We start from the raw sequence: 25,454 nt of genomic DNA, 5'->3' as shown, positions 1-25,454 counted from the left end.
TATTTTCAAGTGCGACCTGTATCACAGCTGCAACATTCACATCAAGTTACAGGGCCACAGACAATACGATATAACACAAGCTGAGCTCGTTAACTAGCTAACCAGCTAGCTAACGGTTAGCCTTCGAGCAAGACGCCAGTCCGGGGATGCATCGAAATAAGAACCTAACAGAGAAGTGTTAGGATTTAGGCATTTAGGGAGAGAATATTTTGAACAAAAGGCTGAGGCTTTGTGAGGTTTGAAAATAAAGGTCCACCACGTTAGTTAGCTAACGTGATGCAATGTTACTGTCATATGAGCAGTGTAACGTTAACATAACATTAAGGCTATACTTGTGTTTGCAACTTAAATGAAAAAGTGGCGAACTGTGTGAAATTACAATAAGGTGTGTAACGTAATTAAAAAAAAAAACATTGACATTTGACTGTCACATAAATATTAAGAAGATTAGTGTATGATATAGGCCTGTAGCTACACAACAATAGATAATGGACAGACAGAATATGAGGACTGTGATGGCCACCACCTTTTTGTTTTGCTAAAATAAACGATTATGATCTGTTGAACACTGAAGTAAGTTAAGTTGTATTGTTTGCATGTAAAGGAGTCTGTGAAGTAGGTAACCTAACACATATATTACTTTTAATATCTATTTGTCTGTGTAAAGTTTTTCTCTAGGTGACCCAGACAGACTGGACCAGTGGACACTCAACACGAGGAGACAGAACTGGACTCCAAACAAGATTTCCCATCTGTGCAGTGAACACTTGGAGAGTCAAAACTGCAGTACTGACTCCAGGATAAAGACACATTTTTTTCATACAGTACCTCACAAAGAGTGAAGAAACTTATTAATTTAAAATGATGAATTATTGACCATGATACATTTAAATGCATTACATAAATTACTAATTGTCATACTTTACTAAGTACTCGATTAGGGCACAGCGTGCTCCGTACTATTACTGATAAGGTGAAATTACTGACACACCAGTGCAGTTTAGTGTTCCCCTGATGCAAAAGGTCAAATGAAGATTTTATCAATCAAGGAACATGACATGTATTTACCAACTTTAACATTTTAGTGCCTTTATGCAAAGACCCTTTATCAAAGTGAGAATTTGCTACTACCTTTTTCCCCACACACAGTCTGTGAAGAACCAATGGAAAGAATATTCTCATAATGAGACAGCTGAACATACGTAGCATGATTCCACAGTGGCAGTGAGCTTTGATAACAGTTCAAGTTTCCTTTTGATAGCAACAATTATTTTAATGTGGATGAAGTGCATACTATACATTCATACAGATTTCATATCATTGTCTTGATAGTACAATTAAATTTAAAATCACATTCAAATATAAAGTCGAATATCTACAGAACTTTAACACAAAACTATTTTATGAATGACCGCCACTTACTCAGCAATAAGATCATTTTGGTGGTGAGTGGGCTTTCAACCAAGACAGGCTGTAGTCAATTTTTTCTACCTGTGTTTTTAACCTGTCACTGTTCTCTCATGTAGGACACTTGAGGAAAGTTACAACGCCTCGGCCAATGTGATATTTACTCCACAGTAAAGAGGTTGTTTCACAAGAAATTAAGGTTTTGCAAATTATGACACTGGGTCCTAATTCATAGGTTTTATAATTGCTGTTATAAATCTTTTCATTTATTTCATATGTACTTTTTGTAACCTTTTAATATGGATGTTTTCATGAATGCAAGTGTTAACTTAATTTTGTTAAACTGTTTTTGTAGTGGTTAGAATTTTTGTGATATAAAGTGGATCAGACAAAATTTACTTTAGAGTAAGTAATAGTTATTAATGGCATTGTGACGGCCTGCCCCTCTGTCTGCTCACTGGCTTTCTCACTTCCTGGGTGGAAGTTATGGGCGGGTCGTCAGGCCAATTTGCCTCACCTGTGTGTGTATGTGAACCAGGGTATTTAAGGGCTGTCTAAGCTGGCATTCTCCCTCTTGCTGCTTCCAGACTTGGGCTTGGTTCTGGGTTTCCACCTGCCATGGGGAATTAAGTATTGTTTCCTCCTGCATTCAACACTTTCACACAGCACACTCCACTCACCCATACACTGCATACATGACTGACACTTAACAAAAAAACCCCACTCTTACTTTTAGTTTATTATGATCTAATTTCAACTTAAATGATTTCATAGTTATTTACTTTCAACTTAAATGATTTACTAATAAATTACATTTTGATTTGGTACTTCATGTGTGGACTCCTTTTTTGCCAGTAACTGGCCCGGTTTGTGACAAAATGGGGGCTCGTCCGTTGTTAAAGTTAATTTGGTAAACAACTGAAAGTTTACTTAGTTTTGTAAGGGTTAATTTGTTAGAATTTGGTTGGTCTGAGTATTGTTTTTGATGCTGGCATATGGTTTGTGTTCCGGTTAGGAATTGTAGTTTGGCCTTAATGAGTTATTTAGTTTCAAAATGTTCATTGACTTATTTGTGGTACCTGATGAAGCCAGTTAGATAGTTGCCAGTGCTGGGAGTTCCACATGTGATTCTTGTCTTCTGATTTCAGTTTTGAAGGAGGATTTGGTTGGTGGAGTTTGGAAGTAGTAGAGCATTTGTCCTTTGTCCTTGAGTTTTGCTTTAACTTAAATGTTTGTAATGTTTTGGTTGTAATAAATAAGATAAGAGTTGGAACTTTGTGGTTTTTTTTTTTTTTTTTTTTTTTTTTTTTTGGTTTGTTTGTGACAGTCATTTAACATTGCAAGGAACCATGAATCCCCTGTTAAGCTAAGAAGGCTGGTTTCCATTAGGGGGGCTGGTCTTGGGGAATTTTAGTGTGGCTGCAAAAGTGAGTAGAGCAGTTGTCTCTAGGGCACATCCATGGTGCAAGAAAGGGTCGCTGGTAACAGTTGCTTTTTCTTCCCAGTGGGCTATAGTGCATAAATACCCCCCATCAGTAGCGGCACGAAGACTAGGGAGGGAGTTAAGGTGGTTAGGGGGTTGCTAATGTGTTAGTCAGGGCTGGGGAGGTTCCATTTTGGTATGGCTGTCCCAGACTTTGTTAGTGGTTCCAGCGCTCCACAGGATTGATTTGTTTTTGTGTTTTGTTTTTTTTTCATTCTTCTTCCTTTTTGGCAGCTTGTGTAGACGGTGTAGCATGGCATCTATAGTGGATGAGTTTGTTGACTCGCCGTCAGTAGCACTATTAGATCAGTGTACGAAGGACCAGTTACTGCTAATTGCTGAGAAATATGAGCTTGAGATAGTAGACAGAAAATTAAAGGAGTCTGTTAAGGTCAGGGCGAAAGCAAGTTTGTTGGAAAGGGGAATTCTTAAACCTGGTGTGGGGATTCAGTCACCTGTTTCTGCAGCTACTGTTTTGAGTTTTGAGCAGCAAAAAGAACTTTTGTTGTTAAAGCAAAAGCATGAATTGCAGTTACAAGTAGAACTAAAAAAATGAAAAATGAAACAACAAAGCCAGATGTGTTTCCTCTTCCCTGCATGGAATATTGTATAGATCAGGTGGGGTCTGCCACTTATGTGAGTAAATCTGAATCTCTCCTAAAAGGTTATTGGCAGGTCCCCCTGTCTAAGCGTGCACAGGAAATTTGCGCGTTTATTACACCTTCTGGTCTGTACAAGTATACTGTTATGCCATTTGGCCTGCGCAACGCGCCTGCAACATTCCAGTGCCTCATGAACCAGGTTGTGGCAGGGCTGGACGGCTGTGCGGTGTACCTTGATGACGTGGTCATATACAGTAATACATGGTCTGAACACATTCAGCGCATTCATGTATTGTTTGACAGATTGGTCTGGGCAGGGTTGACTGTTAATTTGGCAAAGTGTGAATTTGCAAAGGCTACAGTCACCTATTTGGGTAAGGTAGTCGGTCAAGGCCAAGTACAGTTGCAGTCAAAATTTTTCAACCCCCATTGCATATTAGGCTTATTGGCAAAATGTACAATTTTTCAGCTGTTTGCAATAAACAAAGTAGACAAGAACAGTTGAAATAGTTTAATAAAACTAATATTACCATGGTTTTTTATCCAAATTCAACACAAAATGCTACTTTTAACCACTACTGCAGTCTCAAAATTATTCAACCCCCTGTTTCAAGCACACCTGGTGCAACTAATCAAGGGCTTCATTAGTTCAGGTGTGCTTGAGATAGAACACATAAATACCTGGACTGGCTAGGGGTTTGTTGAGAGTGACGTTTGATTGCATGTTAGAAATATGGCTCAGTCAAAAGAATTGTCCAGAAAGTTCAGAGAAGAAATCATTGCCTTGCACAAACAAGGAAAAGGACACAAAAAGATAGCAAAAGCTCTGAATGTTCCTAGAGATACCGTTGGAAGCATAGTTCGCAAGTTCAAAGTTAAAGGAACAGTGGCTACACTATGGACGTGGCAGAAAGAGGAAACTGTCAGCAGCTGCCAGCAGATTCCTGAGAAGGCAAGTGGTCAAAAATCCTTGAGTGACCGCAAAACACATGCGGCAAGACTTGGTGGCAGCAGGCACTGAGGTTTCAGTTTGCACAATAAGGTGCATACTAAACGCTGAAGGGCTCCATGCCGGGACTCCAAGATGTACACCACTACTGACCCAAAAGCACAAGAAAAGTTGGCTCCAATATGATCAAAACCATATAAATAAGCCACAGAAGTTTTGGAATTCTGTTCTGTGGAGCGATGAAACAAAACTGGAACTCTTCGGGCCTATGGAACAGCGGGATGTCTGGAGGAAGAAGAATGAAGCATATGCTGAAAAGAACACCCTGCCTACAGTGAAGCATGGTGGTGGCTCAGTGATGCCCTGGGGCTGCTTTGCTGCCTCTGGCACTGGAAACCTGCAGCGTGCGGAGGGCACGATGGATTCAGCCAAGTATCAGGAAATCTTAGGTGAAAACGTCATGCCGTCTGTGAGGAAGCTGAAGCTTGGGCGTCGTTGGATCTTCCAACAGCATAATGATCCAAAGCATACCTCAAAGTCCACCAAGGCTTGGTTTCAGAAGAAGAAATGGAAGATGCTAGAGTGGCCGTTACAGTCGCCTGACTTCAACCCCATAGAAAATCTCTGGTGGGATTTGAAGAAGGCGGTTGCAAAACGCACACCCAAGAATATGGAGGCCATTGCCCATGAGGAATGGGCTGAGATTCCTCAGGAACGCTGTCTGAAGCTGGTGTCTGGCTATGCATCACTTTTGCAGCAGGTCATAACAGCAAAAGGGTGCTCTACTAAGTACTGAAGATGCTTGTCATGAAGGGGTTGAATAATTTTGAGACTGCAGTAGTCATTAAAAGTAGCATTTTGTGTTGAATTTGGATCAAAACCCCTGTAATATTGGTTTCATTGAACTACTTAAACAGTTCTTGTGTAATCTGTTTATTGCAAACAGCTGAGAAATTGTATATTTTGCCAGTAGGCCTAATATGCAATGGGGGTTGAATAATTTTGATTGCAACTGTACGTATGTTGCAGGATAAGGTGTGATTGTCTATTCTGCTGTTTAACAGTTCTGCCTTCTCACTACTCTCTTAATTTGCTCCTAGGATCCAGGTTGCTGAGAGTGGCTGACGGGTGTAGAGTTAGAGGAGTGGAAAGATAATGTGGTGGGACCCCATTCTTTAGGAGGGGGGTGTGATGGCCTGCCCCTCTGTCTGCTCACTGGCTTTCTCACTTCCTGGGTGGAAGTTGTGGGCAGGTCGTCAGGCCAATTTGCCTCACCTGTGTGTGTATGTGAACCAGGGTATTTAAGGGCTGTCTAAGCTGGCATTCTCCCTCTTGCTGCTTCCAGACTTGGGCTTGGTTCTGGGTTTCCACCTGCCATGGGGAATTAAGTATTGTTTCCTCCTGCATTCAACACTTTCACACAGCACACTCCACTCACCCATACACTGCATACATGACTGACACTTAACAAAAAAACCCCACTCTTACTTTTAGTTTATTATGATCTAATTTCAACTTAAATGATTTTACTAATAAATTACATTTTGATTTGGTACTTCATGTGTGGACTCCCTTTTTTGCCAGTAACTGGCCCGGTTTGTGACAGCATCTTAATGTTTTCATTTATGTCTTAACATTTACCCAAGTTTGCATTTATCTTAGCAGAATGCAAAAAAAATGAAAAGCTGATGTTATGTGCTGGTTTTGTTTGAGCATTTCTTTAAGACAAATGCAGAAAATTCACTGAGAAACGATTCTCCTTTTGTGAAAAACAAGGAAATATCTGCACACTGAATAGTTTTAAATCCCGTAGGAGGTATTATTTATTTGTGACGTTGTGACATATCAAGGTTCTGTGGGTATTGCTCGGTATTGAGGCTTATATAGTGAGGCTAAAAAAAGGTAACACATAATTGGCTGATTATCTTTCTGTTTGCCTCGCTATAAAAACGTCACAATACCTTTGCCTGAGGAAGACCCTCTCAGAGTTGGCGACATAGCAAACAAGTGATACCTCCTTGGGGGCTTCAAAACTATTGTGTCCAGCTAATTCTTTGTTTTTCACTTTGAGCCCTTTTATCCAGTCTCATTCTTCTGTGTTAAAACTAGACTTCTAACAGAGCAGCAAGCAAAGGTTACTCTCCAAAATCTTCTCAGGCTCTACTGCTGGGTGTAAGGTGCTTAGTTATCTTCAACAAAGTTAAAATAATCAGGCCCACACAGAAATGGACTGCTTAATTTTTTGTCAGTGACAATGTTAAACATTAATGCTTAATGTTTTATCTGAAGTGTATGCTTTGTTTGTCCTTTCAATTGACAGTCAGATTTGACTGTGAAATACAACATTCAGTCAGTAACAAAGACAAAAGGAGTGCAAATATAAATAGAATTTATTGAAATTTTAAACAAGTTATAGATGAATATCAAAAACTCAACATTGACCATGACAGTCTGGGCTATGTTCAGGCCTAACAAAATGTGTCCTAAAGGCCAAATTCAAAAGCAGTGACACTGCCAACAATAAGCAGTTCAGTGCGTTTGGAGGTGGTCTTTAAGATAATTAACTAATTTACTTAAAAACATATAATTTCTCCTAGGTGTGGGATGAATGTATCTGATGTGAGGGTGCTCAATTATGGCACCATTTAAACTATGAACAAATGTAGCCATAACACTGTAAACACATTTCCTGGCCTTATCAATCTTTGCTGGATTGCCACCAGCCTCCCACCTGCACCTTTGGGCCAATGAAGAAAATATTATCTTAATGCCAGGATGCTGGGGATGAAGCTGGTGCAGGTCCTCCTTCATCATGCTGACCAGCTTGACACTGCTGACCTTCCCCATGTCGTTGCCACCACAGTGGATGATGAGGACATCTGGTGCTGCTCTTCCTCGCAGGGAGTGGGAAAAGAAGGAGAGAAGGCCTCCCCACTGCAGTCCACCCCAGCCAAACCAGCAGACACAGACGCCCAGCATGCTGAGGGTGCTTCCCAAGGTCTCTGCAGCTCTCTGGACATCACGCCGGACATAGCTGTCACCAATGCTCCAAACTGTGCATATGAAAGTAAAATGAGTGTAATAAATAATTAGCGTTATATAAAAACATTGAAGGTTTTTTTTTTTTAAGATAACAGCTGAATCATTGTTTCAAGGTTTGTTGTATAACGTTAGTTTCCGCTAAACTCAACTTACCTCAAGTTTCGTGAGGGAGCTGCAGTGGAGCTGGCACCAAGCGGGAGCAGCCAACACCACAGGGCTAGCCAAAGTAGCGTAGCTTGTTAGCCTTGTAGCTTGTTAGCCTTAGCTAACTTAGCAGCGCAGAGCGAGGTTGGCGTGTTTAAACAACCAGGCTTCCTTCGGCCCGCCTCTTTGCCCATTTTTGATTGTCCGGGAGTTGGGCGGAGTCAGGCACTGCCAAGATGGCGCCGTCCAGAGCCGAGTATTTTGAGCTTCAGTCCCGCTCCTCAGAAATGGATGGGTGACGTCACAGTGACTACATCCATTATTTTATACAGTATAAAATATTAAAAACTGATCATGGTGGTTGAGTTGTCATGCAGCTCCCACTGGCTGCACATTGGCTGCAGCAGTTCCTACATGAATTATGGGTGTTGTAGTTTGAAGAAGAGAAATTGCAGCCGCAAAGACAGGGAAAGCGCAGGCAGCCACGTGAAGGAGTGATTTGCATGTTGCAGTGCAGCCTCTTGTTCTAGCCTCTTGTTCTAACTGTTCAAAACTGTTCTATAAACTGATACAGCTGTAACGAATGTACCAGGTGTCTTTTATTTTGTTAGCTTTTATTTTTTATTAAGTTTAAAGGACAAGTGCACTTACATTGATCACTTCCATGAAATAAAACGAGAAATTGGAAAAGAGGAAAATAATTTAGAAAATTGTTAAAATAAAATTAGGGAACTGATCACAGATGTATTGTTTCTGTGTGTTTTTACATCTATTGTTGCGTTAATCTGCAGCTATGCTTTTAATGAAGCTGACATGTCATGACAGTCAAGCACCCCCCTGGTGGTCGAGACTGAAGGTTGCAGCACTCTTTATTGGGACTAATCTCAAAAACAATAGAATGTGGAGGAAGAAGAGCGTGTTGTTTGTTTGGTCGGAGGGTGGTACAGCGGATTGTTGGCATAAACCGATTTGTGACTGGGTCTGGATTAGATTTAGGTCATGGATAGTGATGATATGGATGAGGAAAATTTTCCAAAAGAAGCTTGGCAGTTGTGTAGTAGTAATCAAAGTTCTGGGCAAGGAAGAGGTAGAGGGAGCGGACTTAGTGCTCAGTGTTTAGGTGCTGGTAGTGCTAGGGAGGAAAAAAGAAAAGACCGTGAGGATGAATGGGGAGAGAGAGGTAGAGACGTGAGAAGGAGAGTTGTCCACGATCCTGATTCTGACTTAAAGGTGATCATTAAGTTTAAGGAAAGCAATGATATTAGGGCTGTGGAACTGGTGGCTTTAACAGCCGGATTAAAGAAGGCTTGTCGGGAGATTGAAATGGCGAAAGTGGCAGAAGTGGAAGATGGAAATTTACTAGAAAGTAACTAGAAAGTCATGAGAGTGCAAACTATCTGTAAAAAAGAAGTAGCGGAGGTTAGAGTGTTTGGTGAGCGTGGCGTAAGAGGAGTTATTTCAGGAGTGGCTCTTGGCGAAAATTTGGAGGATATGAAGAAAAACATTAAAGGAGGAACGGTGGTGGGTATTAAAAGGCTGATGGCTAAGCGGGATGGAGTTAGAGTTGAGAGTACATCACTGCTCCTGGAATTTAAAGAGCAACGATTGCCTGAGAGAGTAAAGATAGGCTTTGTGAGCTTTAATGTGCGTGAGTATGTTCCTCCTCCAATCAGATGTTTTAGGTGTCAGCGGTATGGGCAAGTAGCTGCCATTTGCAAAGGTAATCAGAGGTGTGGAAAGTGTGGGGGAAACCATGAGTATGGCCATTGCAGGGATGATGAGGTGAGGAAGTGCTGTAACTGGCGGGGATCATACAGCTGCCTATGGGGGTTGTCCAGCTAGGAAAAAGGCTGTTGCAGTGCAGCAGGTGAGAGTAGCTAAAAACCTTTCTTATGCTGAAGCTGTGAAAGAAGTTGAGAAAGAGAACAAGGAGGAAAATATAAGCCAGAATAATCTGCAGAGTGAAACCATGATTAATTCTGAGCGTTTGGTGCTGTTTATAGCCTATGTGATAAATTGTACTGAACAGGCTAAAAACAGGACAGAGAAAATCAGAATCATAGTGAAGGCTGCTGCAAGATTCTTAAATCTGAGTAGTTTATCTTGGGAAAAGATAAATGCTAATCTTAACAGGATAGGTGAGGCCCCTGAGACAACCTCTCTATCACCATTGAGAAGTCAACCTTACTGATATTGCAATGGAACACTAGAAGTCTTATTACAAATGGACAGGAATTTAAAGGTTTTATTCAAGATCTAAGTGATAAGGCTGATGTGATCTGTGTTCAGGAATCCTGCTAAAGAGTTCATTGTATTTTGTGATAAAGGGATATTCTAGTATCAGGAGAGATAGGGTGGAGGGTAATGGTGGAGGGTGTGTAACTTTTGTAAAGCGGGGATTACAGTTTAGAGAGCTAAAGAAAGGGGATGATCTGGAATAAATATGTGTTGAGGTATGGACTAAAGAAGGGAGTTTGAGTGTTGTTAATTTTTATAATCCATGTAAACAGATTGAGTCAGGACATAGCTCACTCTGGGGGGATAAAAATGATATAAATGGCAGTGTAATTGAAGAATAAGTATGTTTGAATGATGGTACTTACAAAAGAATAGATGTTGCAAGCGGTAGTGAGTCTGCCATAGATCTCACAATTGTATCTCAAGCTTTAGCGGGCAGATGTAATTGGGAGGTGTTAAATGAGAGCACTCTGGGTAGTGATCACTACCCGGTGGTGGTTCAGTTTGAGATTGAGCTAGTAAGAGACCAGGTGGTAAGGAATGGGAGATGGATTTTGAGGAAAGCAAACTGGGAATCCTTTACAGGCTTCAGTGAGATGGGGCTGGTGGGTATTGGGGATAATGCCTGTGTTGACTCCACGTCCTATGCAGTTACTAATAGCATAATTAGTGCTGCTGAGTTAACTATTCCTAAGTCCACACCTGGTAGTTGAGGAAGAATGGTCCCATGGTGGTCTGAGGCATGTAGTGGGGCTGTCAGAGACCAGAATAAGGCTTTTAGATCCTTAAAGCAGACTTTAAATTTTAGAAGTTTAATTAGATATAAGCAGTGTCAAGCTGTGGTTAGGCGCACAGTAAAGAATGCAAAAAGGGAACATTGGAAAACGTTTTGTGAGTCAATTGAAAGAACAACTCCAATTCAGAGAGTATGGGGCATGATTAAGAAGATGAGAGGAAATGATAGGAAATTTGAGTACCCAGTAATGATGGTGGAGCAAAGGCCTATTACAAATAGTAAAGACAAGGCTGAAGCTGTAGCTAAGGCATTGGTAAAGGTGCATAGTTCAGAAAATCTAACTCACGAGGAAAGAATAGGAAGAGAAATGACAATAGGAAAATACAGAGATGTTATAATTGAGGAGGTAGGAGATGGGGAAGTTTTAAATACCCTGTTTACTTTGAATGAGCTTAATAGTGCATTAAAGAAGGTTGGAAAGTCTACTCCAGGGAGGGATATGATTTGTTATGCAATGTTAGACAATTTGACTGATAAAGGGAAGGACGTAGTATTGAGGTTATTCAGTAAGGTATGGTCAGAGGGAGTCATCCCAACCACATGGAAACAATCGGTTATTATTCCCATTAGGAAACCTGGGAAAGACGCAAAGAACCCTAGCAACTACAGACCTACAGCGTTAACGCCCTAAATGGGCAAGGTTATGGAAAGAATGGTAAATGACAGATTGGTTTACTGGTTGGAAACAAGAAGATTGCTACACAGTTACCAGAGTGGTTTTAGGAAGGGAAGGGGGACTATGGATCCTGTGGTTGCCCTTGAGCATTCAATAAGAAAAGCCCAGGTTAATAAAGAGTCTGTTTTAACCATATTCTTTGATGTTGAAAAAGCTTATGACATGGTGTGGAGAGAGGGCCTTCTTATTAAACTGAGGCAGATGGGTATTAATGGAAGAATGTTTCAGTGGGTCAGTGACTTTTTATCTGGTAGGAAGATTACAGTTAAAATTAATGAAGCATATAGTAATGAATATATAGTTGAGAATGGCACTCCACAAGGTAGCATTATCAGTCCAGTGCTATTCTTGATTATGATTAATGATGTTTTTAAAAATTTAGACAGATCCATTAATGGAGCATTATTTGCAGATGATGGTGCTATGTGGAAGAGAAGCAGGAATGTTAACTTTGTTGTCAGTAAGATGCAGCAGGCAGTGAATGATGTTCAAAAGTGGGCCCTTGAGTGGGGATTCAGAATTTCTATAGATAAGACGAAAACAGTGTTCTTTACTAGGAGGACTATTCCCCAAGAGTTAAAGTTGAAAATATCAGGTGCAGATCTGGAAAGAGTTGAGTGCTTTAAATATTTAGGTCTTTGGTTTGACAAGTGGTTAACCTGGTCTGTGCATATTCAGAAGATGATTGAAAAATGTAAAAAGTGTTAAATGTGATGCCATGCTTGTGTGGGGTGGATTGGGGTGCAAATAGGCCAGGTATGAGAACTATTTATATTAGTCTCTGTTTGACTATGGGTGTGTGGCCTACAGGTCTGCAGCTAAGTCACTGTTAATGAAATTGGATTTAATCCAATATAAAGCACTGAGGTTATGTTGTGGAGCTATGAAGACTACCCCTGTCAGTGCAATCCAGGTTGAAATGGGTGAAATGCCTCTTCATATCAGGAGGGATCAGTTAACTCTGGTTTATAGGGCTAACCTGAGAGGGCATAAGGAAGACCATATTAGTCAATCCTCCTTACTTCAATGTCAAGAAAGGGATAAGGCCCAAGTTAGAAGCTTTGGGTAGGTTACTGCTCAGAGAGCAGGTGAAATGGGCCTCCAGGTGCTGAATGTGTGTCCTACAGTGTCCTTTCCAGCAGTTCCACTGTGGTTACTGAGAAGCCCTGTTATTGATTTAGATCTTTTAGAATTAAAAAGGTGTGAGGAAATCAACAGCCTTATAATAGAGAGTCATATTAGAGACATGTATGGGGATAAAGTTGTGGCATTTACAGATGCATCAAAATCAGAAGATGGGAAAGTTGGAGCTGCATTTGTAATTCCTAGTCTTAAGGTCTGTAAAAGAGAAAGACTGAATAATGATCTTGCTGTTTATACTGCAGAGTTAGTAGCTATCCTCATTGCTCTAGTCTGGTTTGAGAGTAACAGGCCTAGGTATGGGGTACTAATTGCTTCAGATTCTGCATCTGCACTGATGAGTATCCAAAACACTACATCTCAATCCAGACAGGACGTTGTCTTAGATATTGTACAGAAGATTAGTAGGCTATTAAACTCTGGTATAAATGTTAGTCTCCTATGGGTGCCTGCTCACTTAGGAGTCAGAGGTAATGAGCAAGCTGATAAGAATGCTAAGAAAGCATGTGGATCTCCTGAGGTTACCATGGATATAAGCTTTAGTAAGGCTGAAATTAAGACTATTGTCAAGGCCAGGTCTAGGAGGAAATGGCAAAGTAACTGGAATAATGCTATCACTGGGAGGAAGTGTCCAAAGGTATGTTGGTGATGCTAGACCAACAACTAGATCAACTCAAGAGGAAGACATTATCTCTAGGATGAGATTTGGGCACACTGGTTTAGGCAGTACTTTACTTATTTTAAAGAAACATGCTGATGGTAAATGTAGTGTATGTAGTACTGCTGAGACTGTAGAGCATGTTATTGAATACTGCTCCAAATTTGACCAGGAGAGACAGCAACTCATTCAGGAGCTGGAGTCAGAAAGTGTGCCTTTAAACATAAAGGCTATCCTCCAGAAAAATTCAGGCGAGGTTTGCTTAGGTTTTTGTTTTATTACTTGAGTAGAACTGATCTGATCAGAAGAATTTAGATTTTTTTTTTCCTCGTGAATATTAATTTATCCAGACCCACGCTCCATTTCGGTAGGTGGCGGTAATGCTTCCATGCATTGTTTGCCAACTGCCATAAAACTAGAAAAAGAAGAGGAAGAAAAAGAAGAAGAAGAAGAAGAATAGAATGTAATGGCGAGGTGTACTGCATCTGTGTTCAAGTGTGTTATTGTTGAAAACAATAAATATGACTTTATAAAACCACTTTTTGTAACATATATCAATCTTTTGATCATCTGCCACAATAATGTAATGAATTTAAAGGGGAAGTTCCGTTTTTTACAACCTGGACCTTATTCCTGGCATTAAATACGGTTGTTTACTCACCCAGATAAGTTTGGTGTCATTTGGAGTCCTTCGGAAGATATTTAGATCCGCGAGAGCCGCGTACATCCATGTAGTTGGAGTGATTGGGTCAGCGACATTGAGGCTCTAAATAACACATTATCTGCCGCGAAACTCGTTCATTTCATCAATATGTTTTTATGAATCACTAGAGTTGCTTGTCATCATCATCATCCGGGTCATTTATACTCATAGATATATATACATAGATGCCGCACCCTGGCTTGTGGGATGCGTCAATACCGCCACCATCTTGCCTAGGTGCTCTGACCGGTTCAGACCCATGTCAGACTCAACAAAAATGCCACATTTTTCCTCTGCATTTGGGTGTACGAACTAAAGAAGTGTTAAAACCAAGCAGAAGGGAATAACATTCCACAGGTAAGAAGTTGTTTTACAATATTTTACTGTTACGAACATGTTTAATGAGATATATATCTCAAAAAGTGACCCTTCTTTTAAGCTAATCAAGTAAAGTAACTGTCCTGATCTGGTCCTAATGCCAAATTAAGTTAACACTATGTCACACAACTTAAAGAAAAAAGGTTAACATTTAACGTTATATAATATTACTTATAAAATTATGATGCTTTGTCAAACAGCTATGTCGGTGTAGGCCTATGTGTTATTCCAAATTGTCAGCTATCTGTTTCATGGCACCAACGTGACATAACGCAGTATAATGTTAGTAGTTAACTTGTGGCCTGAATTGTAACTACAAATTATGTGGAACTGTGTTTGACACACTTATTTTGTGTGTAGTTTCCCAAAAAACACAGATAGGAGACGGGCATGCGTAGCAGCAGTGAGGAGAAAGGACTTTGTCCCGAGTGACTCCTCAGTCATCTGCAGCTGTCACTTCAGACCTGAGGACTTCGACAGGACTGGGCAGACTCCTAAAAATAATACTAGCTACTGTACACTGTATTTTTTGTAAATATGACCTAATAATGTAAACAGTTCTGTGTCCAGGCTCCCATGAGCACTGTGGTGTTATACATATGAGATTAAAGCAAAATTTTGTGTAAACATGCAGCTCTAAGTCATTTATTTTAACAAAAACAACATTTGTTAATCAGAATCTACACTGCAGCTCGGCACAACCCTGCTAATACACAATTTTTTGCACATTGCGTGAAATGTGAATAAACATTTATAGTCAAAATTAATAATTAAATGACATCATGGTGGGCATTGTACATCTAGTAAGAAAAAAGAATATTTATTACATGGGGAAAGTTTAGTTTAAATGTGTTGTAGATCTATTACTGTTACTTTATCTACTTAAGATCAAATATTTTGGTATGAAAAGCTGCATTTTTTATTTAACCAAGTATCCTGTATCATAACTACATGTCTGACAATTGTAACAAACCAAACCGCATGAAAATCAGTTGAGAACTCAGCGAGTAATGATGATTTTATTCATAAATATTCTCCTGCCTCAATAGACATACATGCATTAGGCAGCGCGGCTGGGCAAGATGGCGGCCGCGTTGACGTATCGCTCCAATGAGGAGCACCATTGAATGCGGCATCTAAGTATATATATCTATGATTTATACTGACCTACTAACCTCTGACCTGGATGATGTCATCACGCCACCGCACACCCGGCAAGGCTCTGTTTACGCTCTGTTTAGGCTGAAACATGGCTGAATATTTGTCAGATTTTGAGGTTGTGGACGACGACTTTGAATATGATGGACGTCCTTACCGTTTTGAGCCAGAGTATACGGATGAGGAGCTCTTTTAAAGGAGGATGCGGAGACAGAGAGAGGAACAGCTGGCCAGAGAACAACAAACCGCTGCACGTCCGAGCTAACCGATGCTAACTGGTGGTGTTCTTGTGACAATGTTCCTCTATGCCAACAGAGGAGGAATGCCTTGGTTGCTCTGAGTGGGATTTGTGGCCAGGAGATAGACATCTGGATGTCTCCAGAAATGACTGTCTCACAACAGAGGATTTCACTTCTATGATCAACCGGGCTGTTGCAGAGACTTTTTTTCGTGTCCCGAAAGTAAACTGGAAGACCCAGTCAAAGCCTGCAGGACCGAACGGGCAACTTTCGATTGAGTAAGTAGCCTACACACATGCATAAGTTGTTTATTTTCATTGAATTTGTTTGCTTGATAAGTAAATAACGATGAGAATTTACATTTCTTTAGTTTCTTCTCATCGCTTGTGTAGAAGGGCCCGCACACTGCACAAAAAGCAGAGGCACTTCTTATGCAAAACGTGAATTTATTATTACATAGTGCTCAGTGACAAAAAGTGAGAAACAGAAAGGTGAACGCTTCGGTGGTAAAGAGGATTGTCTTTACGAATTGCCTCTGACATCGTCAGGTATTAATACATACTTTCAACATATTGTACCGCAGTAACCAGAACTATAACTATAATATTATTACTTTCATTAATGTTGTTGTAAGATACTGTCATTACCTGCATCTCTCTCTCTCTCTCTCTCTGTGTCATATGGATTACTGTTAATTTATCATGTTGATCTGTTCTGTACGACATCTATTGCACGTCTGTCCGTCCTGGAAGAGGGATCCCTCCTCAGTTGCTCTTCCTGAGGTTTCTACCGTTTTTTTTCCTCGTTAAAGGGTTTTTTTTGGGGAGTTTTTCCTTATCCGCTGTGAGGGTCTTAAGGACAGAGGGATGTCGTATGCTGTAAAGCCCTGTGAGGCAAATTGTGATTTGTGATATTGGGCTTTATAAATAAAATTGATTGATTGATTGATCGTCCAGGTCAGAGGTTAGTAGGTCTGTATAAATGACCCAGATGATGACGATGACAAGCAACTCTAGTGATTCACAAAAACATATTGGTGAAATGAACGAGTTTCACGGCAGATAATGTGTTATTTAGAGCCTCATTGTCGCTGCCCCGATTACTCCCACTATATGGATGTACGCGGCTCTCGCGGATCTAAATATCTTCCGAAGGACTCCAAATGACACCAAACTTATCTGGATGAGTAAACAACCATATTTAATGCCAGGAATAAGGTCCAGGTTGTAAAAAACGGAACTTCCCCTTTAAATGAAAATAGGCTACCTCAAGTTGAGGGCTTTCTCAGCAATTTTGAGATGAGATTAAAAAAGATATTAATTAGATCAGTTAATTACAGATCATAATTAATTAATCTCTCCATTTTTTTAATCTCTTCACAGCACTAAGTATAGGCCTATTTAATGTTTTCTTTTTTGGCTCTACTGGGGTCCGTTTCACAAAGCAGGTTCAACAAACTAATCTAAGTAGTCTAATCCTGAACTCTGAGTTGATCTACTCTGAGATAGGAAACTCTGAGTTTCAATCAGTTTAATCAACTCGGAGTAGTTTCACCTGGAGTTAAGCGTGTGCACAACAACTATAAAAAGCCAGCATCAATGGAGCCCTGATTCGACGAGTCACCATGGCAACGGGGACGGGGAGAGCTGCGTTTTTCACCCCACTAAAATTAGAAATCTTAATGCGCTCATAGTGTGAGTTTGCACACGTTTTCAAAAAGAAGTGCAACACCGCTGCAGCTGCAAAAGAGAGGGAGGCGGCGTGGCAGAATGCATAAGTTTAAATGTAGTCCTTTGCAATCGCAATAATATTACAGGGGAAAACTGCTTGAATGGTAGCCTATTAATTTATTTCATTTAGGTGCAATCCCGCGGGGGAGAAGCGCACTTGGCAGCAGTTTAGGATGAAATATAAAAATATTGTTCAAACAGGTAAGACCTCTGCATAATCTCATGGGGGTACCTCATTTTGATCATGTTTTACATTGTAAAGTAAATATTAAGTGGCTGTTTGACAGTGCAGTTGTTTTATCCCCAACATAATGCTGTTTTCACACACATAAATGTCTTCTCATCTATATCATGTTCTGTTAAATAATTAAGCCTATTTAAACTAACACAGACTTCTACTCAGCCAACAAAAAGAAGGCAGATGCCCGTAAAACGAGCACACTTTTCTGACCGCCCTGCATACAGTTGCCTTACTCAAGTGCTCAGCGTCTCCGACATTGTACAAAAACTTCCATTTGCAAAGAAACACAGCGCATTTTTATACAGTCTATGAGCGCAACACACAATATCTGCTGGGATGTGAGAGCATGACTACGATTGGTAATGTTGCAAATGTAAGGACGGATTAGGTTGTGTATGTAGATGATGGACTGTGACGTGAAACGGTACCGCTCAAAAAGATAATTGTGTGGAAATGCTCCCAACGAATATTTAATTCTCTGCGCAGTCTTCATCCACGGGATCATTATCAAAAGGACATGCCATGTTAGTGAAAAAACCTGGTCCCGACCAGGTTAGGTTCATAGAGTCTGTTACTACCGTAACTGACCGAGAGCTTAAGTTACGTCACTCTCTGAAACAGGCAGGAGTTACCCCTCTTTCTCTGCTTTGAGTTATCTCCTTTTTGAAACGGAGAACTCAGAGTTTCCCTCATTTCAGGGTTAACAGACTCTGAGTTTTCACTAAACCTGCTTTGTGAAATGGACCCCTGCTCTGTATACAATTATGTCGGAGCTGACAGAAACTGATTATAAAAGGGTAGGCGTAATAAGCTAAGCTTCAGCCTACACCTTTTCGGTCTTGTTTTGTTTGTTTGTTTGTTTGTATTTTGGTGTAATGCTATATTAGCATTGACTTTAGGTTTATTTGTTGTTTTCTTTTCTTCTCTGTTGTATTTGAGTCCATATTTTGAAAATGACCAAAATAAACTAAACAAAACAGGAAAAAAAAAAAAGAAAAAACATCAAAACGTCAATTATTCCTGCTGGCTCACCTCCACCTTCATCAGAGCCCTCACTTGCCACTTCACTGCTAGATGAATTTACTCCCATTACTCATAGGGATCTGGTTGGGATTGTGGCCAACACTAACCTCACCTCCTGTAAGTCTGATAATTTTCCCTCCAGGTTTTTCAAATAGGTTTTGGAGTCATTGCCCCCTGTCTTCTCAGTATTGTAAATGAGTCTTTTCTATCTGGCTTGGTCCCAGACAACTTTAAGCAGGCTTGTATTCAGCCTTTCCTCAAGAAACCTGGTCTTGATCCAAAAAAAAAAAAAAAAAAAAAAAAATCACTTCCCCATAACAGTCATCCCATTTCCAAATTACCTCCGATCTCAAAAATTGTTGAAAAAGCGGTCGCTAAGCAGCTTTTAGAAAACATGGAGGGAAACAATATATTTGACAAATTCCAGTCTGGTTTTAGAAAGAATCATAGCACGGAAACAGCCCTACTCAGAATAACAAATGGCATCCTGATTAGTGCGGATTCTGGAAACTTTACCATTCTCAGCGTTCGTTACGGTGGATCACAAAATTGTTCTCAACAGACTCAGAAACTGGGTTGGCATAGACGGGACTGCGCTTAACTGGTTTCCATCCTACCTATCAGACAGGGTATTCAAAGTAACTGTGGACAACTTTAGCTCTTCAACAGCTCCCGTGTCATGTGGGGTCCCGCAGGGCTCAGTCCTTTGCCCGATACTGTTCAGTTTGTTGTTGCCCCTTGGACATATTGTTTACCATTTCACCCCTGTGTCATACCATTGTTACGCTGATGATTCCCAGTTGTATGTGTCACTTAACCCGGAAAATCATAGCAATTTGGACTCTCTATACTGCTGCCTCACTGCCATTAAGGACTGGATGGCTTCCAACACAATACAGATAAGACTGAAGTACTGGTTATCGGTCCTGATCATATTTCTAACAGCATTGCCCCTCACCTTGGACCACTAACAATTAACACAAAACAGTCAGCTTGAAACTTGGGAGTTGTTTTTGACCATCAACTCAACTTCAATCAGCACATTAATAAACCTTGTTCAGTCCTGCTACATACAAATAAGAAATATTGCCAAAGTCAAACCAATGCTCCCCAGAAACATAGTTGAACAGCCCATCCACGCCCTCGTTTTCTCCCGTCTGGACTATTGTAATTCATTATTCACTTGCATAAATGATACAGCAGTTGCCCGGTTACAGTTAATACAGAATGCAGCAGCAAGACTACTCACAAACACTCGTCGTAGGGAACACATCACTCCAATCCTTGCAGAATTACATTGGCTCCCCATCCGTTTCAGAATCCAGTTTAAAATTCTTTTAGTCACCTATAAATCTCTTCATGGTCTTGCTCCACTTTATATTTCAGAGCTCCTAACCCCCTGTTCTGCACCCTCAGATCGGAGAATCAACTGCTGTTAAAGGTTCCATGGTCCAGGCTCAAAACAAAGGGAGATCGTGCTTTTACTGTTTTAGCCCCAACACTGTGGAACAAGGTCCCCCTCAGTATCAAGTCAGCTGAGTCAGTGCCCCATTTTAAAAAAAAAAACTTTTAAAAACTCTCCTATACAGACTGGCATTTGTGTAATTAATTTGTGTAATTAACTTTTAATTGTCTTTCGCATATTTTAATGTTGTTTCTCTTACAATGTTTTATCATTGGATCAGTTTTACTGTATGATGTTTTTTTTGTATTTTGTGAAGCACCCTGTAACCCTGGTTTTGAAAGGTGCTATAGAAATAAAGTTTATTATTATTATTATTATTATTATTAACTGCCAAAAACAAACCAACAAGATGCAGCAGCGAAACTGTTTGAAACAGCTGTTCTGTATTTTGAAACAGTCAGTAACATTCAGTAAATATTTCATGTTTCATTACTTTATATTCATGTAACAAATATACAAATGTCAATTAGATGGTAATCTGCATGTGAAATTCAGAAAAACAAATAAAAAATCGGTTATGTATATTCTATGCGGCTATTATAGTAAAAAATGCGGGCGCACGTGTGTTAAATTAACAGTCCCTTTATTCCAAAAGTTGTAAAGAAAGCAATGGAAGAACATTTAATAAAGCCCTGGAGGGCAGGAGTGGATGAACCCGGTTAAAGAGTACCCGTCCAGACGGTATGCTCTAAAACTAAAGCTAGCGCGCCCGCAAGGAGGCAGGGATCATATTATTGGTCAACAATAAACCTGGCGTTCTATTGGTTAGGAGATTTTGCAAGGGTTGTTACACAGAAAAATCCAAGCGCACGGCAGAGATCTGAGAGCAGAAATTCCACAAACTCACAGAAGCAGCTTGAGCGCGAGGAGAAGACCTGAAGCTGGAGCAGGAAATCTGTGCAAGCGACATTGTATCTGAGTACAAACATACAGTTTGAGCAGAAACAGAGTATATCTAAGCACAAGCAGAGGCTATTTGAGTGCGAGGGCAGGATTTTGAGGGACAATATTCCAAAATCTGAATGTGAAATCAATAAATAATGCTCTCAAATTGATATACCACTCTCTTGAATAAAGGAAAAAAGCTTCATAATTAAGGAGTAAGGAAGAGAGGGGTAGAGAGGAAGAGATGGAGAGAGAGTGGAAGATTATTCATATCTTAGTTGTATATGCTATCCTTATCTATTCGATGAGCCAACCTGCTCATCATAACAAGTGCTGTTTTTCATTATTTTGCACTGGCCTGCACGAAAGTAACTTGTACTTTGAGTAATTTTATAACCAGGTACTTTTTTTACTTTTACTTCAGGTACTCATTTTTATGGGAGTAATTGGACTTTTACTTGACTATAGATTTTTAGTACTCTACCTACCATTGGTGTTTTCACAGATGTCTGTGACAGGGTGTGGAATGAGTCACACCTCTTCTGTGTTGATAGAAATAATAATAATGATGCATTAATGATAAAGTGCATGAAAATGAGATTACAATAAGTTTACAAAAATAACAAAAAAATGCGTATAGAGGTAAAAACAGAACAAAAGGAAATAAAACACAAAAGTTACAAATCCCAAAAGTACTTATAAAACATTAAAAAGGAAAGTTTTCCTCTAAAAATATGTTTTAAGCAATGATTTAAAAAATGGGTAATGTGCTAGCCTCATCTCCTCATGCAGAGAATTCCAGAGCCTTGGGGTCTCAATGGCAAAAGCCCGGTCACCTTTAGTTACCAGCCTTGATCTTGGGATGACTAGTGAGGGTAGGTTTGAGAATCTAAGGTAACGACTTGGAGAACAGGTAGTCAGAAGCTCAGCTATATAATTGGGGGCTAAACCATGTTGAGCTTTAAAAGTTATTCAAAGAATTTTAAAATCAGTTCTGAAGTTAACCAACAGCCAATGGAGGGAGGCCAGAATTGGGGTGATATGTTATACCTACAATCTTTCCCTGTTAAAAATACGAGCTGCAGCATTCTGTACTAGTTGAAGCTGAGCTACTACAGATTTACTGAGGCACGTAAACAGTGCATTGTAGTAGTAAAGGTGTGAGAATACAAAAGCATGAATTAGCCTTTCTAGGTCAGGAAAAACACAGCTGATTTAAGTTAGGTTATATTTCTTAGGTGGAAGTAGCAGGATTTAATGAGATTATTGACATGTGGTTCAAAGTTAAATTGAGATTCAAAAGTGATGCCTGCATTTTTCGTTGTAGATTTTATATTAGTTGCCAGAGCAATAAACAGTTTAATATGCTTGCTGGGTGATTAAGATCAAAGATTATTACTTCTGAAAATTACAAGTCATCCATTTCTTAATAGCAGTAATGCCTGGTTCACACTACACAATATTAGCCCAATTATAGTCCAACGCAGCAATGTACGGTGCGGCATGGATCGTGAATGACAAAGGGTGTCGAATACGATAATCTATAATTTCTTCTCGTGGAGTGTGTCACAGTAGATGACAACTGACGCCACATCTGGGACGCCTCATGATGTTTCAACAGAGAGTCTAACATGTTTGATTTTCTTTTTGTCAATCACACTTTCTCCCGTCACAGCAGTCACTTTGAACAATAGAAACACAGAGTGATCTGCTGCCGTAGACAACTGTGCAGCAACAACACCCCAGCCTTAACTGCCATTAGCAAGAAGCTAGCAAACAATGTTATTTATTTATAATGGAGACGGAAATAAAGTAAGAAAATAAAAAAATGGTGGCTTTTACTTACCACAGCTGCAGAGGCTACCAGCTTCATTTGAAATAGACTACATCATAAACGGGCCGTTATTTACTATTCCCTCTATGTTTTTATATTTTTACTTTTTATCCACTCCTGGTTGCCTTGATAAAGGTAATGCATCGCACCGTCATTTCAAACTCAACAATTCCTCTATCTGTTTCAAATTAAAAGCCCCTTATAACTTCAGTTGAGAGAAGCCCCTTCACTTTCTAAATAGGCTTTTATTGTGAAACATTTGCAGGAACTTGTTGTGGAGGATTCAGTGACTTGCATGTTTGCGTACGGTAGACTTCAAATGTAGCTCCTGCCATCCGCTGGCGCTTTTCTACAAAAACATTTCGGCTCGCACATGAACAGACACAGTGACTGAAATAATAGCAATAATAATAAAAATAGGACATGAATAACCCGATGATGTCACACACATCATGACAGACGACCAGGGATGATTGGTGTGGACCATCGTGTAGTCTGGCATGTCTATTGGCCAAGTCACGGCACGATTTTATTACTCCACAATTGCGTAATGTGACATAGTGACTGTCAGAGTGGACAGAAATGTCATGTAGTGTGAACCAGGCATTAAGCACTCCATTAAAGTGCTCAGACAGCTAACATTATCTGGCTTCTGTTAACATCTGTGTCTGTGTGTGTTTATGTGTGTGTGTATTGGCAACTATCAGATGCTGCATCTAAGCATGCAGCACAAGCCTTCTTCGACTGCCTGCGGACTGAAGTGGAGGAGTATGGGATAATTATAAGCACCATCAGTCATACCTTCATCAACACCTCTGAGGAGCCTGTGGAGGAGCAGGCCCCTGAACCGAACGCCCTGGCTGCATGTGAGTAAAAGAACCAGAGACCTAAAGGTAACGACATATAAAAAATAATTCCAAATGGTGTTTCAGTTTATGGAAAATGGATAGGAAGTGTGAAGCCTATTTTTTGTAGTACAGAGACAAATCTCAATGTATCTGTTCTTCCACAGTTATCTCCAGCCAGTTGACCCATGGTGTGCACCCATCAGTCCTGGCCAATGAAATTATTCAAACGGTAAACAGGAGGAGGAGGGAGGTTGTGCTGGCCCACCCTATCCCCAGGGTGGCCCTCTACCTCCGCTCTCTCTTCCCCTCCTTCCTCTTTGCTGTGCTGGCTGCTGGAGTGAAGGACTCAGTCCTGGCTGAGCCAATGCAGTAGGAGAAAATCTGAAATGGAATCACAAAGAGATGTAAAATGAAGAAAGATTTTTTTTTGGAAATGGCAGATATATATAATGTATGTGTATGTGTTCCTTAAGCAAGGCTTAAATGGCAGGAGTTTTGGGCCGAATTATCTCTGAATCAGCGCTCCCAAAACTCGAAAGAGAACTCTGGTCTGGGACCTTGGTTGGTACTGATGTTAGGCCCAGATGATCTGGTAATGTTAGATGTTAACAGATCCAGTCTTAAACCTCCTGAACTACTCACAGACTCATTGCGGCTGCCTCAATAATTTCAAACTTGTTCGATATTTAGCATTTAAAATCTGGATGATTACCATTACGATTATATTAATACGGAGGGCTGACAGTGTTGCCAAGCAATGGTAAACATTCTAGCCCTTGAGGCTAACGTTAACCAGCATAGTACAATTAACAGATATAAAAATGACAGTTACAATCTCTCGCAGAGGAACAGACAACCTGTGTTGACTGTAGTTCCTTAGACATTTTCTCATCCACACTCGTTTAGCCTTCTGCTTTTGTTTTTTTCTCACTGCAAAGCATTGTTAACATTACAGCAAGCTGTTACTACACATCAGTCTCTGTTTGGTTGACATTCGCTCCCTCTGGCATGATAATCTCAATAATACCCTGTAGTGTGTGATGCAGCATTATTTTCAAATCTCGTAGTGTGTGCATGTTTAAGATTAGAGAGATGACCATCTGTGAAGTTTCTCCTTATTTGAAGGCTTCAGGTTTATCATGTGGCAATTAGTTTGTGGTAATTTAATTAAAGTTATAAACCATAAGATTTTACACTTACATTTTGTAATGATCTCTCCATATAGTTTTCATTATTGGTGGCAGAATCCACCATCCCCTTTAAATTGCCTTCACATGCACAAGGCATTCACATGAAACAATGCATGTATGTGATTCAGTGGTACTTTTTGTACTTTTATCTCCTTTATATTAGCCCCACTGTTTACTTTATGCCCCTCCTACCACTGTGTCAGTGCAAACAGCAAGTCAAATACATGTAATAAATATTCATCTTGAATTTTATCACGTGGGTATTGTAAGTTTTTCAGTTGATTTACAGATTGATATAATGCACTATAGAAAAAACAGTACATGCAGAGTACTCATTGTTAGTATTTGCAGATGGAAAAGGCTTAATAGGCTATTTGCAGTGGTGGAATGAAACTGAGTTTATTTACTCAAGTACTACTTAAGTACAGTTTTGAGTTATTTTATTTCAGTATTTTCATTTTATGCTACTCTAGGGAAGCAAAAAAGGCCAAAAGTTTTTTGAATGTTGTAAGCAACTGTAAAATTTAGTACCAATTATATTATGTCAGAATCTTCTATTTCTCCAGTCACCTATCTGGATTTATGTGATGAGAATTCCTCTCTCAGAAGATAATCTAAATTCAGA

At 40.0% G+C, this 25,454-nt stretch overlaps 1 protein-coding gene across 1 annotated transcript in view; it reads left to right on the top strand.

The window, feature by feature from the left end:
• Positions 1 to 25,081, top strand: part of dhrs7cb (dehydrogenase/reductase (SDR family) member 7Cb) — a 101,539-nt gene extending 76,458 nt beyond the window's left edge. Inside the window, exons 6-7 of the mRNA XM_049563930.1 lie at positions 23,499 to 23,657; positions 23,804 to 25,081. Coding sequence (XP_049419887.1) covers positions 23,499 to 23,657; positions 23,804 to 24,012 — 368 coding nt within the window. The 3' untranslated portion in view covers positions 24,013 to 25,081. The remainder of the gene's footprint in view (positions 1 to 23,498; positions 23,658 to 23,803) is intronic.
• The last annotated feature ends 373 nt before the right edge of the window (positions 25,082 to 25,454 follow it).

The sequence above is a fragment of the Epinephelus fuscoguttatus genome, linkage group LG20 (assembly GCF_011397635.1).
Source record: "Epinephelus fuscoguttatus linkage group LG20, E.fuscoguttatus.final_Chr_v1".
Taxonomy (NCBI): Eukaryota; Metazoa; Chordata; class Actinopteri; order Perciformes; family Serranidae; genus Epinephelus; species Epinephelus fuscoguttatus.
The sequence above is the reverse complement of the archived record's forward strand: the minus strand, read 5'-3'. Positions and strand labels throughout refer to the sequence as shown.